At 49.2% G+C, this 16,737-nt stretch overlaps 6 protein-coding genes and 2 pseudogenes across 6 annotated transcripts; all 8 read left to right on the forward strand.

The window, feature by feature from the left end:
- The first annotated feature begins 336 nt into the window (after positions 1-336).
- Positions 337-1,121, forward strand: LOC148640759 (histone H2B 1/2). The gene has a single exon (XM_088619670.1). The coding sequence runs from the start codon at positions 348-350 to the stop codon at positions 720-722; it is 375 nt and encodes a 124-aa protein (XP_088475796.1). The 5' UTR covers positions 337-347; the 3' UTR covers positions 723-1,121.
- A 2,077-nt stretch (positions 1,122-3,198) lies between these two features.
- On the forward strand, positions 3,199-4,176 carry LOC148640760 (histone H1 pseudogene; annotated as a pseudogene).
- A 586-nt stretch (positions 4,177-4,762) lies between these two features.
- On the forward strand, positions 4,763-6,147 carry LOC148640761 (histone H2A). Its single transcript, XM_088619254.1, has one exon. It carries the CDS (start codon positions 4,958-4,960, stop codon positions 5,342-5,344), a length of 387 nt encoding a protein of 128 aa, XP_088475380.1. The 5' UTR covers positions 4,763-4,957; the 3' UTR covers positions 5,345-6,147.
- A 72-nt stretch (positions 6,148-6,219) lies between these two features.
- Positions 6,220-6,786, forward strand: LOC148640762 (histone H3). Its single transcript, XM_088619252.1, has one exon. The coding sequence runs from the start codon at positions 6,345-6,347 to the stop codon at positions 6,753-6,755; it is 411 nt and encodes a 136-aa protein (XP_088475378.1). The 5' UTR covers positions 6,220-6,344; the 3' UTR covers positions 6,756-6,786.
- A 2,535-nt stretch (positions 6,787-9,321) lies between these two features.
- LOC148640763 (histone H2B 1/2) lies at positions 9,322-9,751 on the forward strand. The gene has a single exon (XM_088619256.1). The coding sequence runs from the start codon at positions 9,334-9,336 to the stop codon at positions 9,706-9,708; it is 375 nt and encodes a 124-aa protein (XP_088475382.1). The 5' UTR covers positions 9,322-9,333; the 3' UTR covers positions 9,709-9,751.
- Positions 9,752-12,184: 2,433 nt separating this feature from the next.
- Positions 12,185-13,162, forward strand: LOC148640764 (histone H1 pseudogene; annotated as a pseudogene).
- Positions 13,163-13,767: 605 nt separating this feature from the next.
- LOC148640765 (histone H2A) lies at positions 13,768-15,133 on the forward strand. Its single transcript, XM_088619253.1, has one exon. The coding sequence runs from the start codon at positions 13,944-13,946 to the stop codon at positions 14,328-14,330; it is 387 nt and encodes a 128-aa protein (XP_088475379.1). The 5' UTR covers positions 13,768-13,943; the 3' UTR covers positions 14,331-15,133.
- Positions 15,134-15,209: 76 nt separating this feature from the next.
- On the forward strand, positions 15,210-15,806 carry LOC148640766 (histone H3). The gene has a single exon (XM_088619251.1). It carries the CDS (start codon positions 15,331-15,333, stop codon positions 15,739-15,741), a length of 411 nt encoding a protein of 136 aa, XP_088475377.1. The 5' UTR covers positions 15,210-15,330; the 3' UTR covers positions 15,742-15,806.
- The last annotated feature ends 931 nt before the right edge of the window (positions 15,807-16,737 follow it).

The raw sequence follows: 16,737 nt of genomic DNA on the forward strand, positions 1-16,737 counted from the left end.
ATCGCACATTTTACGCCGATGACATTTTTTCTAGGGTAGGGGACATAAGCGGAATGAGAGCGGGATTTCAATAAATCTGCACGTTGTGCTAAACGGATCACACGGCCCTTTGTTCCTGAGTGCTCGGGCGGAGGGGAGAGAGAGGCGCCTGGAGTCAGAGCGAGCGGCTCAGGCGCTCAGCCGTTTGAATTTCATTGGCGCCGAGCGCAGCCAATAGGAGAGCAGCTCTCTCGCTGACCAATGAGCCGCCTTCTGAGCTGAGCGAGCTGAGTTGCACGCGGCCGCTATAAATAGGGGGCTGTAGAAGCCCTAAACTCCCATGACTGTGTGCGCAGAGTGCAGTTAAGATGCCTGAACCAGCGAAATCCGCTCCCAAGAAGGGCTCCAAGAAAGCCGTGACCAAGACGGCCGGGAAGGGCGGCAAGAAGCGCAGAAAGACCAGGAAGGAGAGCTACGCCATCTACGTGTACAAGGTGCTGAAGCAGGTGCACCCGGACACCGGCATCTCGTCGAAGGCCATGGGCATCATGAACTCGTTCGTCAGCGACATCTTCGAGCGCATCGCCGGCGAGGCCTCCCGCCTGGCGCACTACAACAAGCGCTCCACCATCACCTCCCGGGAGATCCAGACCGCCGTGCGCCTGCTGCTGCCCGGAGAGCTGGCCAAGCACGCCGTGTCCGAGGGCACCAAGGCCGTCACCAAGTACACCAGCTCCAAGTAAACCCGGCCCGCCCGTCCCGGATCTACAAACCCAAAGGCTCTTTTAAGAGCCACCCACAGAGTCCGTGAAAGAGCAATCATGATTTCTTCCTCAATGCTTCAATTCCCGGTTTTCGACGCTTTTATGGCCCCAAGTGTGCAATAACCTTTACACCTTTCTTGAATTTGACTTTTCTGTGTAGACGTATATGTGTAAGTTGTACAGTGGTCCAGCTTATTATTCTGAAAACACATCCTTGTCACTGAGCGCTACGCGTAGCATTTTGTAAGTACAGACGGTTATTTAAGGACAAGTGGGGGGCACGCTTTGTCTCTTTCTGGCAGTTTAGTCCTCATTTAAAGTATGTTATCAGTATACCTAATTCAGTGTGACTGTAGACATAAATGACTTTCTGTTTCACATTGAGGTTTCTGCCTTCGATGCTTCTAATTGGCGACTGTTAGGAATCGGTTACACAACATTTCTTACAAGGCATTTCAGTCTCAAAGCAATGGAACGAGATTTCCATGAGCTTTATTATTTTTTCACCAATGATCAAGGATAGAACATGTTTTATGAATCGGACCCATTCCCAGAACAGAGCCTGTGGCTGTTCCCGAGTGTTTACTATATTGTTCCTGGAAAGAAGCCAGGGTAAGAGCAAGGGTGTGCAAGTTGCTCCATTCTCCCGCAACTCTTTGGGAAAGGAAATGTTTCATTTGCTCGATCCAAATGCACCTCGAGTTAAGTCACACACACCTCCTCACTCTCTTTCTAAAGGAGTCCTTAGAACAACCTTCAGCTTTAATGATCAGATATTGCTTTTCATACACTCTAAAACATGTCATTACAATGTCCCTTGCTCTGATCAAGTGCCTGGCGGATTATTACGCTGTACCACGCCTTGGTTACAGCCTTGGTAGTTTAATTTACCGGGCGTTTTCATCGTCCGAATGACAACAAAAAGCCTGAGGACCATTTCAGGCTCCACTTCTCTGCCTGGGCTGTTTTTTTCACGTCAGGACAATTTCATTCAAACGGGTTCGCCAGTGTGTGCTGATTTTCCATTTGGCCTCATTCAAAAATCTCAACAGGCTTATAAAATCTGAAATACATGCATTCCAGCAATTCCACTATGTTCTAATAGGCGATTTGAACTTTTGTCAAGGAATCAAAGTGGTAGTTTTACGAAACTGGTCTAGTCCTTTGTTAGAAGCGTCGCTTCCTGGAGTGTGTTACTGACGCTGCCCAAAGAGCAAAATAAAAATCATATTTATTTTCATATCGCAGACGTGCTTTTTATCGTGATAGCTTACCACCAGTCTTGACAGTATTTCATGCACACGATTCTTATTTGTAGCGGTGTTTAAAAATCGTATAAGTGTGAAATACAAGACAAAGTGCCGGATGAGCACCGCCTTTCGAGTGCTCTGTTGTCGGATTTGGGGCATTTCTGTCGAAACTGCCGCACAGAGTCTGCTGAAGTTGAAGCACGTTTTGAACATCGGAGGGTTTTCTCTGTACCCGATGTCTTGTTGTACTTGGATTTTGGGGGTTCCTGGGGTGCAGATTTTCCCGTTTGCCTCTCGCATAACATACAGATGGAAGAGACGGCACAGCTCGTTTCTTCAGAGCAGCTGAAGACATAAACTCAGGATGTTTCTACAGTCTGGATAATTCAGTGTTGGTATAGGTCTTCTATTTAATTATTATTATCAAGAAATAATCGTTTTGAAATAAAGCTATGCTAGTGTTGCTTCTAAAACTGCTGCCTCGCAGGTCTTATCTGGATGTTGGTATTGACGGTAGAGTCGCGGTCTTTACTAAAGCCCCATTGAAGAATCGCCTTTGAAATAACTGATTTGAAAATTGATGAGATAAACAAAGCGACTACGACTACGCTTGTTCGGCATGTTATAAAAGCGTATCGGTGGAAAAACTCGAAATACTCCTAATTTCACGGGGATAAAACTGTCTTATTTGACAAAACTTGTCCGTCTCCTTCTTAGAAACAGCGAGTCCGGGAGTGTGTTAATGACACCGAACATAGAGCAAAATAAATCATCGGTTTTAAATAATTCAGAATTCATTCTTATTGGGTTACATGACCGTCAGTCTCGACTGTATTATTTACACCTTGTTTTTATCTTTACTGACGGTTTAAGTACATTTATTTTAGAAATAGACGATGAAGTGCCGGGTGAGCGCCGCCTTTCGTGTGCGCTGTTCTTGGACTCTGGGCAATTCTGTCAGAATTATCGTACAGAAAAATCTGTAACTCAACTGCATATTAAAGACCAGGGGGTTTTCTCCGTATTTGGTGTATTTGATCATCGATTCTGTGTATTTGTGAGGATTACGGGGCAGTTTTGTGCGGGGAGAAAACACAAGTGCGAGCGGGCTGTGCGGAGCGGAGCTGCAGCAGCAGCAGCGGTTGAGTCTCCACGGTTCTCATGCGGCCTTGAAGTTCCGCCCTGCGCGCGGAGCCGCAGACAGTCCGACAGCAGACAGAGACGCAGCGATGGCAGAAGAAGTCGCTCCGGCCCCAGCCGCCGCGCCGGCCAAGGCGCCCAAGAAGAAGAGCGCCGCCAAGCCCAAGAAAGCGGGCCCCAGCGTGGGAGAGCTCATCCTGCAGGCCGTGTCCGCCTCCAAGGAGCGGAGCGGCGTGTCCCTGGCCGCCCTGAAGAAGTCCCTGGCGGCCGGCGGCTACGACGTGGAGAAGAACAACTCCCGCGTCAAGCTGGCCATCAAGAGCCTGGTGACCAAGGGCACCCTGGTGCAGACCAAGGGCACCGGCGCCTCGGGCTCCTTCAAGCTCAACAAGAAGCAGGCGGAGACCAAGCCCAAGCCCGTGAAGAAAGCCGCCGCCGCCGCCAAAGCCAAGAAGCCGGCGGCCAAGAAACCCGCAGCGGCTAAGAAGCCAGCGGCCGCCAAGAAGTCGCCCAAGAAGGCGGCGACCAAGAAGCCAGCGGCCGCCAAGAAGTCGCCCAAGAAAGCCGCGAAGCCCGCAGCGGCCAAGAAGGCGACCAAGAGCCCCAAGAAGGCCAAGAAGCCAGCGGCGCCTAAGAAGGCGAAGAGCCCGAAGAAAGCCAAGGCAGCGAAGCCCAAGGTGGCCAAACCCAAGACGGCCAAAGCTAAGAAAGCGGCTCCCAAGAAGAAGTGAGCGATCGACCCTCGACTTAATTTCCTACAAACCCAAAGGCTCTTCTAAGAGCCACCAGCCCTTCCGAGAGAGAGCGCAGACTTTCCTTTTCACCGCTTGAAAGCGCCGGTTCGCTCGATAGGGGGGGAGACATAATTATTTTACACAATGGGGGGGATTGAGTTGTAGTTGTTATTAATGATACTGAAATGCGATGCTGGGTAAAATGTACAAATGTAAATATTCTAAATACTATTGTAGAGAGTGGGTGCGCAGAGGAGGTGTAGAATTAAAAGGCCTTTTTGTTAAATAAACGTCCTGATCTCCATTGAACAGCGTTGTGACTCCTTGCATCTCCTTTTCATTAAATGAATTTAGTTGAGGCGAAATGTTACATTGTTACATTGCACGGGGGTTTTCATTAGTGTGTGACTTGCAATTCGTGACTGCTAGTCTCGCAGCTATAGCGGACATGTGAAAAGGCGTAACGTGACAGATGTGTCACTCTAATAGCGACAATGGTGACTTTTCAATATCGAGCCCTCGCAGGCGGGTGATCCAGATTCTTATGGGAGTGGAGCTTAATTCCACTCAATGTAGCGTGGTTACTGAGAGTCAGACGGTGGTGAAATTCACTAAAATATACGTTTTTAAGCATGAAAATGACCGTTTAAGCAAAGTGTTTTGCACATTATCTGTTGCAGTTTTGCTAATCGCCTGTTCTGCACATGGCCTGTTGTGTCTCTGTCTTTTCTTATGCAACTGTATTGTTGTTTTTTTACCACTTACCGTCTGAGAGCTAGCTAAATCGCATTTCGCTATTCCATATACCTGTGTATGAGAATAATGCTAATACGGTTGAAACTGAAAAACACATATTTTCTCACTCGGCCTCGGCAGCAGAGCCGCGCTCTGTGTTCAGAGTCCGAATTTCCCTCCTGCCTGTTGATTGGTGGAGACCGAGAGCGCTGCTTGGCAGCACTGATCTCTGATTGGGTGGAGAGCTTGTTCCCGTCCATCCAATCACGTTCAGCCGCGACTCTTCAAAAGCGGGGCGGCAGACAAGTTGTGATCATTGTTAGCAGTTTTCTTCAGACAAGCTTGACAGTACAAGATGAGCGGCAGAGGAAAGACCGGCGGTAAGGCCAGAGCCAAGGCCAAGACTCGCTCTTCCAGGGCCGGACTGCAGTTCCCTGTGGGCCGTGTCCACCGGCTGCTGCGCAAGGGAAACTATGCCGAGCGGGTCGGCGCCGGAGCCCCGGTGTATCTGGCCGCGGTGCTGGAGTACCTGACCGCCGAGATCCTGGAGCTGGCTGGCAACGCCGCCCGGGACAACAAGAAGACCCGCATCATCCCCCGGCACCTGCAGCTGGCCGTCCGCAACGACGAGGAGCTGAACAAGCTGCTGGGCGGCGTGACCATCGCGCAGGGCGGCGTGCTGCCCAACATCCAGGCGGTGCTGCTGCCCAAGAAGACCGAGAAGCCGGCCAAGAGCAAGTAAACAGCCCGGCAGAGACCTCCGACTGACCCGAAAAACAAAGGCTCTTTTAAGAGCCACCCACAGCCTCTTCAAATGAGCGAGTTCTTGTTTTTATGAATATGAGTGCAATATTTATAAATGGGTCGAAGCACTTGTGTTTTCCCCCTGAGGTTTTAGCAGTGATGTCTGTGGCTCAGAATCACAGCCGCTGTGTGGACGAGCGATTTCTGTTGCGCTCGCAAGACAGTTCATACAATCATTTTCTTTGTTCAGTTCGTTCAAGTAGATTTTCGCCTTTTAATTCTAAACGAGCAGAGTAAACCGGGTTCCTTGTAGTACTTGTCATGGGGTTTAGAAGATTGTTCTCTTCATTCACATTATTCTATCACATTTTTATTATTGCATAACGAGCTGTAAAGTTGAACAGAAATCGGGGTCCCTCAGCACAACACTCCTCCCCCGAGTCACAGGATGACCTTTTACACTGTAATATATATGTGATTTCACTTCGTTCTAGTACGAATCTAGTAAATCTAGTAAATTATACGATTTCATGATTTAATGGAAGTATATTCTTGTCCTGGATTATTATAGTTAAAAGAAATCAAGGTCCTTGACAGGTTATTGATTTCTAGGTATAATTGATTTCTAGGTATAAAAGTTACTCACAGTGTCCGGACTGTGAGTAACTCTTGTATTGTATTGTATGTATTGTACTATTAGTATATAATTCGTTACACTGTGGCTGTGTTGTGTGTGTTAAGCTGCTGTTGCACTGCAATTTCCCTCACGGGATCAATAAAGTATCTATCTATCTATAAAAACGCCTTTATACTTTGATTTGATCAAACAAAGCAGATCGGAGAGGGTGTATGAACTGCGCGCTCCTTCTCAAAGTATCCAATCAGCGAGAGGCTCCCGGGGCCCTTCAGCCAATCAGGACGGGGCTGCCTGCGCATATAAACCCGAGTGCGGGCTGCTGCTCTCAGTACAGTGCTGATTGTGAAGAGCAGCGAGGAAGATGGCGAGAACCAAGCAGACCGCTCGCAAGTCCACCGGCGGCAAGGCGCCCAGGAAGCAGCTGGCCACCAAGGCTGCCCGCAAGAGCGCCCCCGCCACCGGCGGCGTGAAGAAGCCCCACCGCTACAGGCCCGGCACCGTGGCTCTGCGGGAGATCCGCCGCTACCAGAAGTCCACCGAGCTGCTGATCCGCAAGCTGCCCTTCCAGCGCCTGGTGAGAGAGATCGCCCAGGACTTCAAGACCGACCTGCGCTTCCAGAGCTCCGCCGTCATGGCTCTGCAGGAGGCCAGCGAGGCTTACCTGGTGGGGCTCTTCGAGGACACCAACCTGTGCGCCATCCACGCCAAGAGGGTGACCATCATGCCCAAAGACATCCAGCTGGCCCGCCGCATCCGCGGGGAGCGCGCTTAGACACGGACCGCCTGCTGCAGCATCTTTTCCCCTGAACACAAAGGCTCTTTTAAGAGCCACCACAACACTCGAGAGGGTTACGTTATTCCATTATAGTCTGTACGAGGCACAATTCTCGTTTGGTTAGCTGATAAGTGAAAGCCCTACCGAGAAGCGGTTTTCTACCAACTCGTGTAAAAGCCCCTCTGCACTGCTGCAGTACACCAGCGACACACGTCTCCCCTTTTGCTCTAAATTCGCTTTTCAGCATTCATATCCACATTTGAAAGTGTTCAAATGCATGAGACTATTTTAATGACACAAGAGCGATTGGCATTAAAAGCCCTTCCGCTACTCTTTATTTTCTTTTCCGAATTCGGTGTTTGGCGGGGAGCGCGCTTAGACACGGACCGCCTCCTGCAGGATCTTTCCCCTTGAACACAAAGGCTCTTTTAAGAACCACCACAAAAATATAAAAAAGATCAAATATTTCACTGCTGATGTCCTGTACTGTATTGCAATGTGTTACAGTTGAACACGTATAAAATTGACCCCCCTAATTTCTTAGATTCTTCGGTTTCCGGCATTCAGGCACCTCGGTTTAGTAGGTGATTAAACATGAATGACGGATTTATTCCTACAGTGATTAAAGTCTTGAGTACAGTTCATAATCCATACACCGTAGTATGTTGTATTTTCTGTTCCGTATGGGGCGTTTTGGTTCAGAAAAGAGCACCTCACATGTGCAATGGATTCTGAATTCGATATCGTTCTTCCTAGATACGTGGGTTCGGTATTGACACATTTCTTAATGCTGTCGGTATGGTATGGGTTTAGGTTTCCTTTGCTCTAAAGTTTTACCCTGTAAGAAAAACTGCAAGTCAAAAACGTGCTGCAGCACCGACTATCCTGTATTGCTAGCGCTCGATAAGACTGGGCTTTTCTCGAGTCCAGGTTCAAGCATTCAAACCACGTGGGGAGAATTTGCACAATCCTACAATGCCGTTGGTTAGGGAAGTAATCATGACAATTTCGAAGTGTAGCCTGTTTAAAGTTGCTGTGGTGGAGAGCTCTCCGGCAGGGAAGAGGTTCCTGTGCAGTCTGGGCTGCTGCCGCGGTCGGAGAGGAGGCGGGCTCGTGTGTCAGCGCGCCTCCTGTCTCAAGCAGGTCCGCTCTCAGGCTTGAAAAGAGAAGCGCCGCGGCTGCAGCCCAGCAGTGTGTGTTGTATCACTAACTAATAACTCGAAGATGTCTGGAAGAGGCAAAGGCGGAAAGGGACTCGGGAAAGGAGGCGCTAAGCGTCACCGCAAGGTTCTCCGCGACAACATCCAGGGAATCACCAAGCCCGCCATCCGCCGCCTGGCTCGCCGTGGGGGAGTGAAGCGGATCTCCGGGCTGATCTACGAGGAGACCCGCGGGGTGCTGAAGGTGTTCCTGGAGAACGTCATCCGCGACGCCGTCACCTACACCGAGCACGCCAAGAGGAAGACCGTCACCGCCATGGACGTGGTGTACGCGCTGAAGCGCCAGGGCCGCACCCTGTACGGCTTCGGCGGCTAAACAGGAGCGGAGCTTCCCTACCGGACTGGACCCCGACATATCAACCCAAAGGCTCTTTTAAGAGCCACCCACCTTTTCAGAAAAGAGCTGGAATCTTTGTGCTTGTGTGTGGAATGAAGCTGTACTTTGAAGGTCCAGCTCGAAATGTAATCGCAGAATAGGTTGACTATCCTACCTTAATGCGCGGTACAGAGCGAGCTGTTTGTGAGTCTGTAAACAAATAACTAATAAAATAGCGTTACGGGATGAAACACGTTTTTCTGCCCATAGTTTTCATCCCCCTCACTCGCATTCCTACATGCTTTGCGTTTCTTTCATTGAAGACATTTTCATCTTAAGAGCGCTTATTAGACGTGTTCAAAATGATAGAAAATTGCAATACGGGCCTGGGAACCGACTGGGGTTCAGCTACTAAACGGTTTGTTTTTCACGCACGTTTTATGGGTTTTAAGAAAGGAAGCGGTGCTGCTCAGCTCTGTGCGGGAGAAATTCCACTTCATTCGCCAAGAGCCCTTCTCATTACATTCATTCTGTAGAAAGGGCTCGTGTGAAGGTTTCGTGAGCTCAGACTAATTTGAAAGCAGTGTCAAAGCTCAAAAGTGTTGCTATACAAAGCTGTTGGTTGTTCAAGAGTGATTTTGGGGTTGCCTACAATATCACCCAGAGTCCTTTTGACTCCCAAGTTTGCACAAATCGCACATTTTACGCCGATGACATTTTTTCTAGGGTAGGGGACATAAGCGGAATGAGAGCGGGATTTCAATAAATCTGCACGTTGTGCTAAACGGATCACACGGCCCTTTGTTCCTGAGTGCTCGGGCGGAGGGGAGAGAGAGGCGCCTGGAGTCAGAGCGAGCGGCTCAGGCGCTCAGCCGTTTGAATTTCATTGGCGCCGAGCGCAGCCAATAGGAGAGCAGCTCTCTCGCTGACCAATGAGCCGCCTTCTGAGCTGAGCGAGCTGAGTTGCACGCGGCCGCTATAAATAGGGGGCTGTAGAAGCCCTAAACTCCCATGACTGTGTGCGCAGAGTGCAGTTAAGATGCCTGAACCAGCGAAATCCGCTCCCAAGAAGGGCTCCAAGAAAGCCGTGACCAAGACGGCCGGGAAGGGCGGCAAGAAGCGCAGAAAGACCAGGAAGGAGAGCTACGCCATCTACGTGTACAAGGTGCTGAAGCAGGTGCACCCGGACACCGGCATCTCGTCGAAGGCCATGGGCATCATGAACTCGTTCGTCAGCGACATCTTCGAGCGCATCGCCGGCGAGGCCTCCCGCCTGGCGCACTACAACAAGCGCTCCACCATCACCTCCCGGGAGATCCAGACCGCCGTGCGCCTGCTGCTGCCCGGAGAGCTGGCCAAGCACGCCGTGTCCGAGGGCACCAAGGCCGTCACCAAGTACACCAGCTCCAAGTAAACCCGGCCCGCCCGTCCCGGATCTACAAACCCAAAGGCTCTTTTAAGAGCCACCCACAGACTCCGTGAAAGAGCAATCATGATTTCTTCCTCAATGCTTCAATTCCCGGTTTTCGACGCTTTTATGGCCCCAAGTGTGCAAAAACCTTTACACCTTTCTTGAATTTGACTTTTCTGTGTAGACGTATATGTGTAAGTTGTACAGTGGTCCAGCTTATTATTCTGAAAACACATCCTTGTCACTGAGCGCTACGCGTAGCATTTTGTAAGTACAGACGGTTATTTAAGGACAAGTGGGGGGCACGCTTTGTCTCTTTCTGGCAGTTTAGTCCTCATTTAAAGTATGTTATCAGTATACCTAATTCAGTGTGACTGTAGACATAAATGACTTTCTGTTTCACATTGAGGTTTCTGCCTTCGATGCTTCTAATTGGCGACTGTTAGGAATCGGTTACACAACATTTCTTACAAGGCATTTCAGTCTCAAAGCAATGGAACGAGATTTCCATGAGCTTTATTATTTTTTCACCAATGATCAAGGATAGAACATGTTTTATGAATCGGACCCATTCCCAGAACAGAGCCTGTGGCTGTTCCCGAGTGTTTACTATATTGTTCCTGGAAAGAAGCCAGGGTAAGAGCAAGGGTGTGCAAGTTGCTCCATTCTCCCGCAACTCTTTGGGAAAGGAAATGTTTCATTTGCTCGATCCAAATGCACCTCGAGTTAAGTCACACACACCTCCTCACTCTCTTTCTAAAGGAGTCCTTAGAACAACCTTCAGCTTTAATGATCAGATATTGCTTTTCATACACTCTAAAACATGTCATTACAATGTCCCTTGCTCTGATCAAGTGCCTGGCGGATTATTACGCTGTACCACGCCTTGGTTACAGCCTTGGTAGTTTAATTTACCGGGCGTTTTCATCGTCCGAATGACAACAAAAAGCCTGAGGACCATTTCAGGCTCCACTTCTCTGCCTGGGCTGTTTTTTTCACGTCAGGACAATTTCATTCAAACGGGTTCGCCAGTGTGTGCTGATTTTCCATTTGGCCTCATTCAAAAATCTCAACAGGCTTATAAAATCTGAAATACATGCATTCCAGCAATTCCACTATGTTCTAATAGGCGATTTGAACTTTTGTCAAGGAATCAAAGTGGTAGTTTTACGAAACTGGTCTAGTCCTTTGTTAGAAGCGTCGCTTCCTGGAGTGTGTTACTGACGCTGCCCAAAGAGCAAAATAAAAATCATATTTATTTTCATATCGCAGACGTGCTTTTTATCGTGATAGCTTACCACCAGTCTTGACAGTATTTCATGCACACGATTCTTATTTGTAGCGGTGTTTAAAAATCGTATAAGTGTGAAATACAAGACAAAGTGCCGGATGAGCACCGCCTTTCGAGTGCTCTGTTGTCGGATTTGGGGCATTTCTGTCGAAACTGCCGCACAGAGTCTGCTGAAGTTGAAGCACGTTTTGAACATCGGAGGGTTTTCTCTGTACCCGATGTCTTGTTGTACTTGGATTTTGGGGGTTCCTGGGGTGCAGATTTTCCCGTTTGCCTCTCGCATAACATACAGATGGAAGAGACGGCACAGCTCGTTTCTTCAGAGCAGCTGAAGACATAAACTCAGGATGTTTCTACAGTCTGGATAATTCAGTGTTGGTATAGGTCTTCTATTTAATTATTATTATCAAGAAATAATCGTTTTGAAATAAAGCTATGCTAGTGTTGCTTCTAAAACTGCTGCCTCGCAGGTCTTATCTGGATGTTGGTATTGACGGTAGAGTCGCGGTCTTTACTAAAGCCCCATTGAAGAATCGCCTTTGAAATAACTGATTTGAAAATTGATGAGATAAACAAAGCGACTACGACTACGCTTGTTCGGCATGTTATAAAAGCGTATCGGTGGAAAAACTCGAAATACTCCTAATTTCACGGGGATAAAACTGTCTTATTTGACAAAACTTGTCCGTCTCCTTCTTAGAAACAGCGAGTCCGGGAGTGTGTTAATGACACCGAACATAGAGCAAAATAAATCATCGGTTTTAAATAATTCAGAATTCATTCTTATTGGGTTACATGACCGTCAGTCTCGACTGTATTATTTACACCTTGTTTTTATCTTTACTGACGGTTTAAGTACATTTATTTTAGAAATAGACGATGAAGTGCCGGGTGAGCGCCGCCTTTCGTGTGCGCTGTTCTTGGACTCTGGGCAATTCTGTCAGAATTATCGTACAGAAAAATCTGTAACTCAACTGCATATTAAAGACCAGGGGGTTTTCTCCGTATTTGGTGTATTTGATCATCGATTCTGTGTATTTGTGAGGATTACGGGGCAGTTTTGTGCGGGGAGAAAACACAAGTGCGAGCGGGCTGTGCGGAGCGGAGCTGCAGCAGCAGCAGCGGTTGAGTCTCCACGGTTCTCATGCGGCCTTGAAGTTCCGCCCTGCGCGCGGAGCCGCAGACAGTCCGACAGCAGACAGAGACGCAGCGATGGCAGAAGAAGTCGCTCCGGCCCCAGCCGCCGCGCCGGCCAAGGCGCCCAAGAAGAAGAGCGCCGCCAAGCCCAAGAAAGCGGGCCCCAGCGTGGGAGAGCTCATCCTGCAGGCCGTGTCCGCCTCCAAGGAGCGGAGCGGCGTGTCCCTGGCCGCCCTGAAGAAGTCCCTGGCGGCCGGCGGCTACGACGTGGAGAAGAACAACTCCCGCGTCAAGCTGGCCATCAAGAGCCTGGTGACCAAGGGCACCCTGGTGCAGACCAAGGGCACCGGCGCCTCGGGCTCCTTCAAGCTCAACAAGAAGCAGGCGGAGACCAAGCCCAAGCCCGTGAAGAAAGCCGCCGCCGCCGCCAAAGCCAAGAAGCCGGCGGCCAAGAAACCCGCAGCGGCTAAGAAGCCAGCGGCCGCCAAGAAGTCGCCCAAGAAGGCGGCGACCAAGAAGCCAGCGGCCGCCAAGAAGTCGCCCAAGAAAGCCGCGAAGCCCGCAGCGGCCAAGAAGGCGACCAAGAGCCCCAAGAAGGCCAAGAAGCCAGCGGCGCCTAAGAAGGCGAAGAGCCCGAAGAAAGCCAAGGCAGCGAAGCCCAAGGTGGCCAAACCCAAGACGGCCAAAGCTAAGAAAGCGGCTCCCAAGAAGAAGTGAGCGATCGACCCTCGACTTAATTTCCTACAAACCCAAAGGCTCTTCTAAGAGCCACCAGCCCTTCCGAGAGAGAGCGCAGACTTTCCTTTTCACCGCTTGAAAGCGCCGGTTCGCTCGATAGGGGGGGAGACATAATTATTTTACACAATGGGGGGGATTGAGTTGTAGTTGTTATTAATGATACTGAAATGCGATGCTGGGTAAAATGTACAAATGTAAATATTCTAAATACTATTGTAGAGAGTGGGTGCGCAGAGGAGGTGTAGAATTAAAAGGCCTTTTTGTTAAATAAACGTCCTGATCTCCATTGAACAGCGTTGTGACTCCTTGCATCTCCTTTTCATTAAATGAATTTAGTTGAGGCGAAATGTTACATTGTTACATTGCACGGGGGTTTTCATTAGTGTGTGACTTGCAATTCGTGACTGCTAGTCTCGCAGCTATAGCGGACATGTGAAAAGGCGTAACGTGACAGATGTGTCACTCTAATAGCGACAATGGTGACTTTTCAATATCGAGCCCTCGCAGGCGGGTGATCCAGATTCTTATGGGAGTGGAGCTTAATTCCACTCAATGTAGCGTGGTTACTGAGAGTCAGACGGTGGTGAAATTCACTAAAATATACGTTTTTAAGCATGAAAATGACCGTTTAAGCAAAGTGTTTTGCACATGATCTGTTGCAGTTTTGCTAATCGCCTGTTCTGCACATGGCCTGTTGTGTCTCTGTCTTTTCTTATGCAACTGTATTGTTGTTTTTTTACCACTTACCGTCTGAGAGCTAGCTAAATCGCATTTCGCTATTCCATATACCTGTGTATGAGAATAATGCTAATACGGTTGAAACTGAAAAACACATATTTTCTCACTCGGCCTCGGCAGCAGAGCCGCGCTCTGTGTTCAGAGTCCGAATTTCCCTCCTGCCTGTTGATTGGTGGAGACCGAGAGCGCTGCTTGGCAGCACTGATCTCTGATTGGGTGGAGAGCTTGTTCCCGTCCATCCAATCACGTTCAGCCGCGACTCTTCAAAAGCGGGGCGGCAGACAAGTTGTGATCATTGTTAGCAGTTTTCTTCAGACAAGCTTGACAGTACAAGATGAGCGGCAGAGGAAAGACCGGCGGTAAGGCCAGAGCCAAGGCCAAGACTCGCTCTTCCAGGGCCGGACTGCAGTTCCCTGTGGGCCGTGTCCACCGGCTGCTGCGCAAGGGAAACTATGCCGAGCGGGTCGGCGCCGGAGCCCCGGTGTATCTGGCCGCGGTGCTGGAGTACCTGACCGCCGAGATCCTGGAGCTGGCTGGCAACGCCGCCCGGGACAACAAGAAGACCCGCATCATCCCCCGGCACCTGCAGCTGGCCGTCCGCAACGACGAGGAGCTGAACAAGCTGCTGGGCGGCGTGACCATCGCGCAGGGCGGCGTGCTGCCCAACATCCAGGCGGTGCTGCTGCCCAAGAAGACCGAGAAGCCGGCCAAGAGCAAGTAAACAGCCCGGCAGAGACCTCCGACTGACCCGAAAAACAAAGGCTCTTTTAAGAGCCACCCACAGCCTCTTCAAATGAGCGAGTTCTTGTTTTTATGAATATGAGTGCAATATTTATAAATGGGTCGAAGCACTTGTGTTTTCCCCCTGAGGTTTTAGCAGTGATGTCTGTGGCTCAGAATCACAGCCGCTGTGTGGACGAGCGATTTCTGTTGCGCTCGCAAGACAGTTCATACAATCATTTTCTTTGTTCAGTTCGTTCAAGTAGATTTTCGCCTTTTAATTCTAAACGAGCAGAGTAAACCGGGTTCCTTGTAGTACTTGTCATGGGGTTTAGAAGATTGTTCTCTTCATTCACATTATTCTATCACATTTTTATTATTGCATAACGAGCTGTAAAGTTGAACAGAAATCGGGGTCCCTCAGCACAACACTCCTCCCCCGAGTCACAGGATGACCTTTTACACTGTAATATATATGTGATTTCACTTCGTTCTAGTACGAATCTAGTAAATCTAGTAAATTATACGATTTCATGATTTAATGGAAGTATATTCTTGTCCTGGATTATTATAGTTAAAAGAAATCAAGGTCCTTGACAGGTTATTGATTTCTAGGTATAATTGATTTCTAGGTATAAAAGTTACTCACAGTGTCCGGACTGTGAGTAACTCTTGTATTGTATTGTATGTATTGTACTATTAGTATATAATTCGTTACACTGTGGCTGTGTTGTGTGTGTTAAGCTGCTGTTGCACTGCAATTTCCCTCACGGGATCAATAAAGTATCTATCTATCTATAAAAACGCCTTTATACTTTGATTTGATCAAACAAAGCAGATCGGAGAGGGTGTATGAACTGCGCGCTCCTTCTCAAAGTATCCAATCAGCGAGAGGCTCCCGGGGCCCTTCAGCCAATCAGGACGGGGCTGCCTGCGCATATAAACCCGAGTGCGGGCTGCTGCTCTCAGTACAGTGCTGATTGTGAAGAGCAGCGAGGAAGATGGCGAGAACCAAGCAGACCGCTCGCAAGTCCACCGGCGGCAAGGCGCCCAGGAAGCAGCTGGCCACCAAGGCTGCCCGCAAGAGCGCCCCCGCCACCGGCGGCGTGAAGAAGCCCCACCGCTACAGGCCCGGCACCGTGGCTCTGCGGGAGATCCGCCGCTACCAGAAGTCCACCGAGCTGCTGATCCGCAAGCTGCCCTTCCAGCGCCTGGTGAGAGAGATCGCCCAGGACTTCAAGACCGACCTGCGCTTCCAGAGCTCCGCCGTCATGGCTCTGCAGGAGGCCAGCGAGGCTTACCTGGTGGGGCTCTTCGAGGACACCAACCTGTGCGCCATCCACGCCAAGAGGGTGACCATCATGCCCAAAGACATCCAGCTGGCCCGCCGCATCCGCGGGGAGCGCGCTTAGACACGGACCGCCTGCTGCAGCATCTTTTCCCTTGAACACAAAGGCTCTTTTAAGAGCCACCACAACACTCGAGAGGGTTACATTATTCCATTATAGTCTGTACGAGGCACAATTCTCGTTTGGTTAGCTGATAAGTGAAAGCCCTACCGAGAAGCGGTTTTCTACCAACTCGTGTAAAAGCCCCTCTGCACTGCTGCAGTACACCAGCGACACACGTCTCCCCTTTTGCTCTAAATTCGCTTTTCAGCATTCATATCCACATTTGAAAGTGTTCAAATGCATGAGACTATTTTAATGACACAAGAGCGATTGGCATTAAAAGCCCTTCCGCTACTCTTTATTTTCTTTTCCGAATTCGGTGTTTGGCGGGGAGCGCGCTTAGACACGGACCGCCTCCTGCAGGATCTTTCCCCTTGAACACAAAGGCTCTTTTAAGAACCACCACAAAAATATAAAAAAGATCAAATATTTCACTGCTGATGTCCTGTACTGTATTGCAATGTGTTACAGTTGAACACGTATAAAATTGACCCCCCTAATTTCTTAGATTCTTCGGTTTCCGGCATTCAGGCACCTCGGTTTAGTAGGTGATTAAACATGAATGACGGATTTATTCCTACAGTGATTAAAGTCTTGAGTACAGTTCATAATCCATACACCGTAGTATGTTGTATTTTCTGTTCCGTATGGGGGGTTTTGGTTCAGAAAAGAGCACCTCACATGTGCAATGGATTCTGAATTCGATATCGTTCTTCCTAGATACGTGGGTTCGGTATTGACACATTTCTTAATGCTGTCGGTATGGTATGGGTTTAGGTTTCCTTTGCTCTAAAGTTTTACCCTGTAAGAAAAACTGCAAGTCAAAAACGTGCTGCAGCACCGACTATCCTGTATTGCTAGCGCTCGATAAGACTGGGCTTTTCTCGAGTCCAGGTTCAAGCATTCAAACCACGTGGGGAGAATTTGCACAATCCTACAATGCCGTTGGTTAGGGAA

Source organism: Lepisosteus platostomus, chromosome 25 (genome assembly GCF_059453375.1).
Source record: "Lepisosteus platostomus isolate fLepPlt1 chromosome 25, fLepPlt1.hap1, whole genome shotgun sequence".
Taxonomy (NCBI): Eukaryota; Metazoa; Chordata; class Actinopteri; order Semionotiformes; family Lepisosteidae; genus Lepisosteus; species Lepisosteus platostomus.

Bases quoted from the DNA above. Each gene is read 5' to 3' on its own strand.
- LOC148640759 (XM_088619670.1), top strand. From the start codon at position 348: ATGCCTGAACCAGCGAAATCCGCTCCCAAGAAGGGCTCCAAGAAAGCC.
- LOC148640761 (XM_088619254.1), top strand. From the start codon at position 4,958: ATGAGCGGCAGAGGAAAGACCGGCGGTAAGGCCAGAGCCAAGGCCAAG.
- LOC148640762 (XM_088619252.1), top strand. From the start codon at position 6,345: ATGGCGAGAACCAAGCAGACCGCTCGCAAGTCCACCGGCGGCAAGGCG.
- LOC148640763 (XM_088619256.1), top strand. From the start codon at position 9,334: ATGCCTGAACCAGCGAAATCCGCTCCCAAGAAGGGCTCCAAGAAAGCC.
- LOC148640765 (XM_088619253.1), top strand. From the start codon at position 13,944: ATGAGCGGCAGAGGAAAGACCGGCGGTAAGGCCAGAGCCAAGGCCAAG.
- LOC148640766 (XM_088619251.1), top strand. From the start codon at position 15,331: ATGGCGAGAACCAAGCAGACCGCTCGCAAGTCCACCGGCGGCAAGGCG.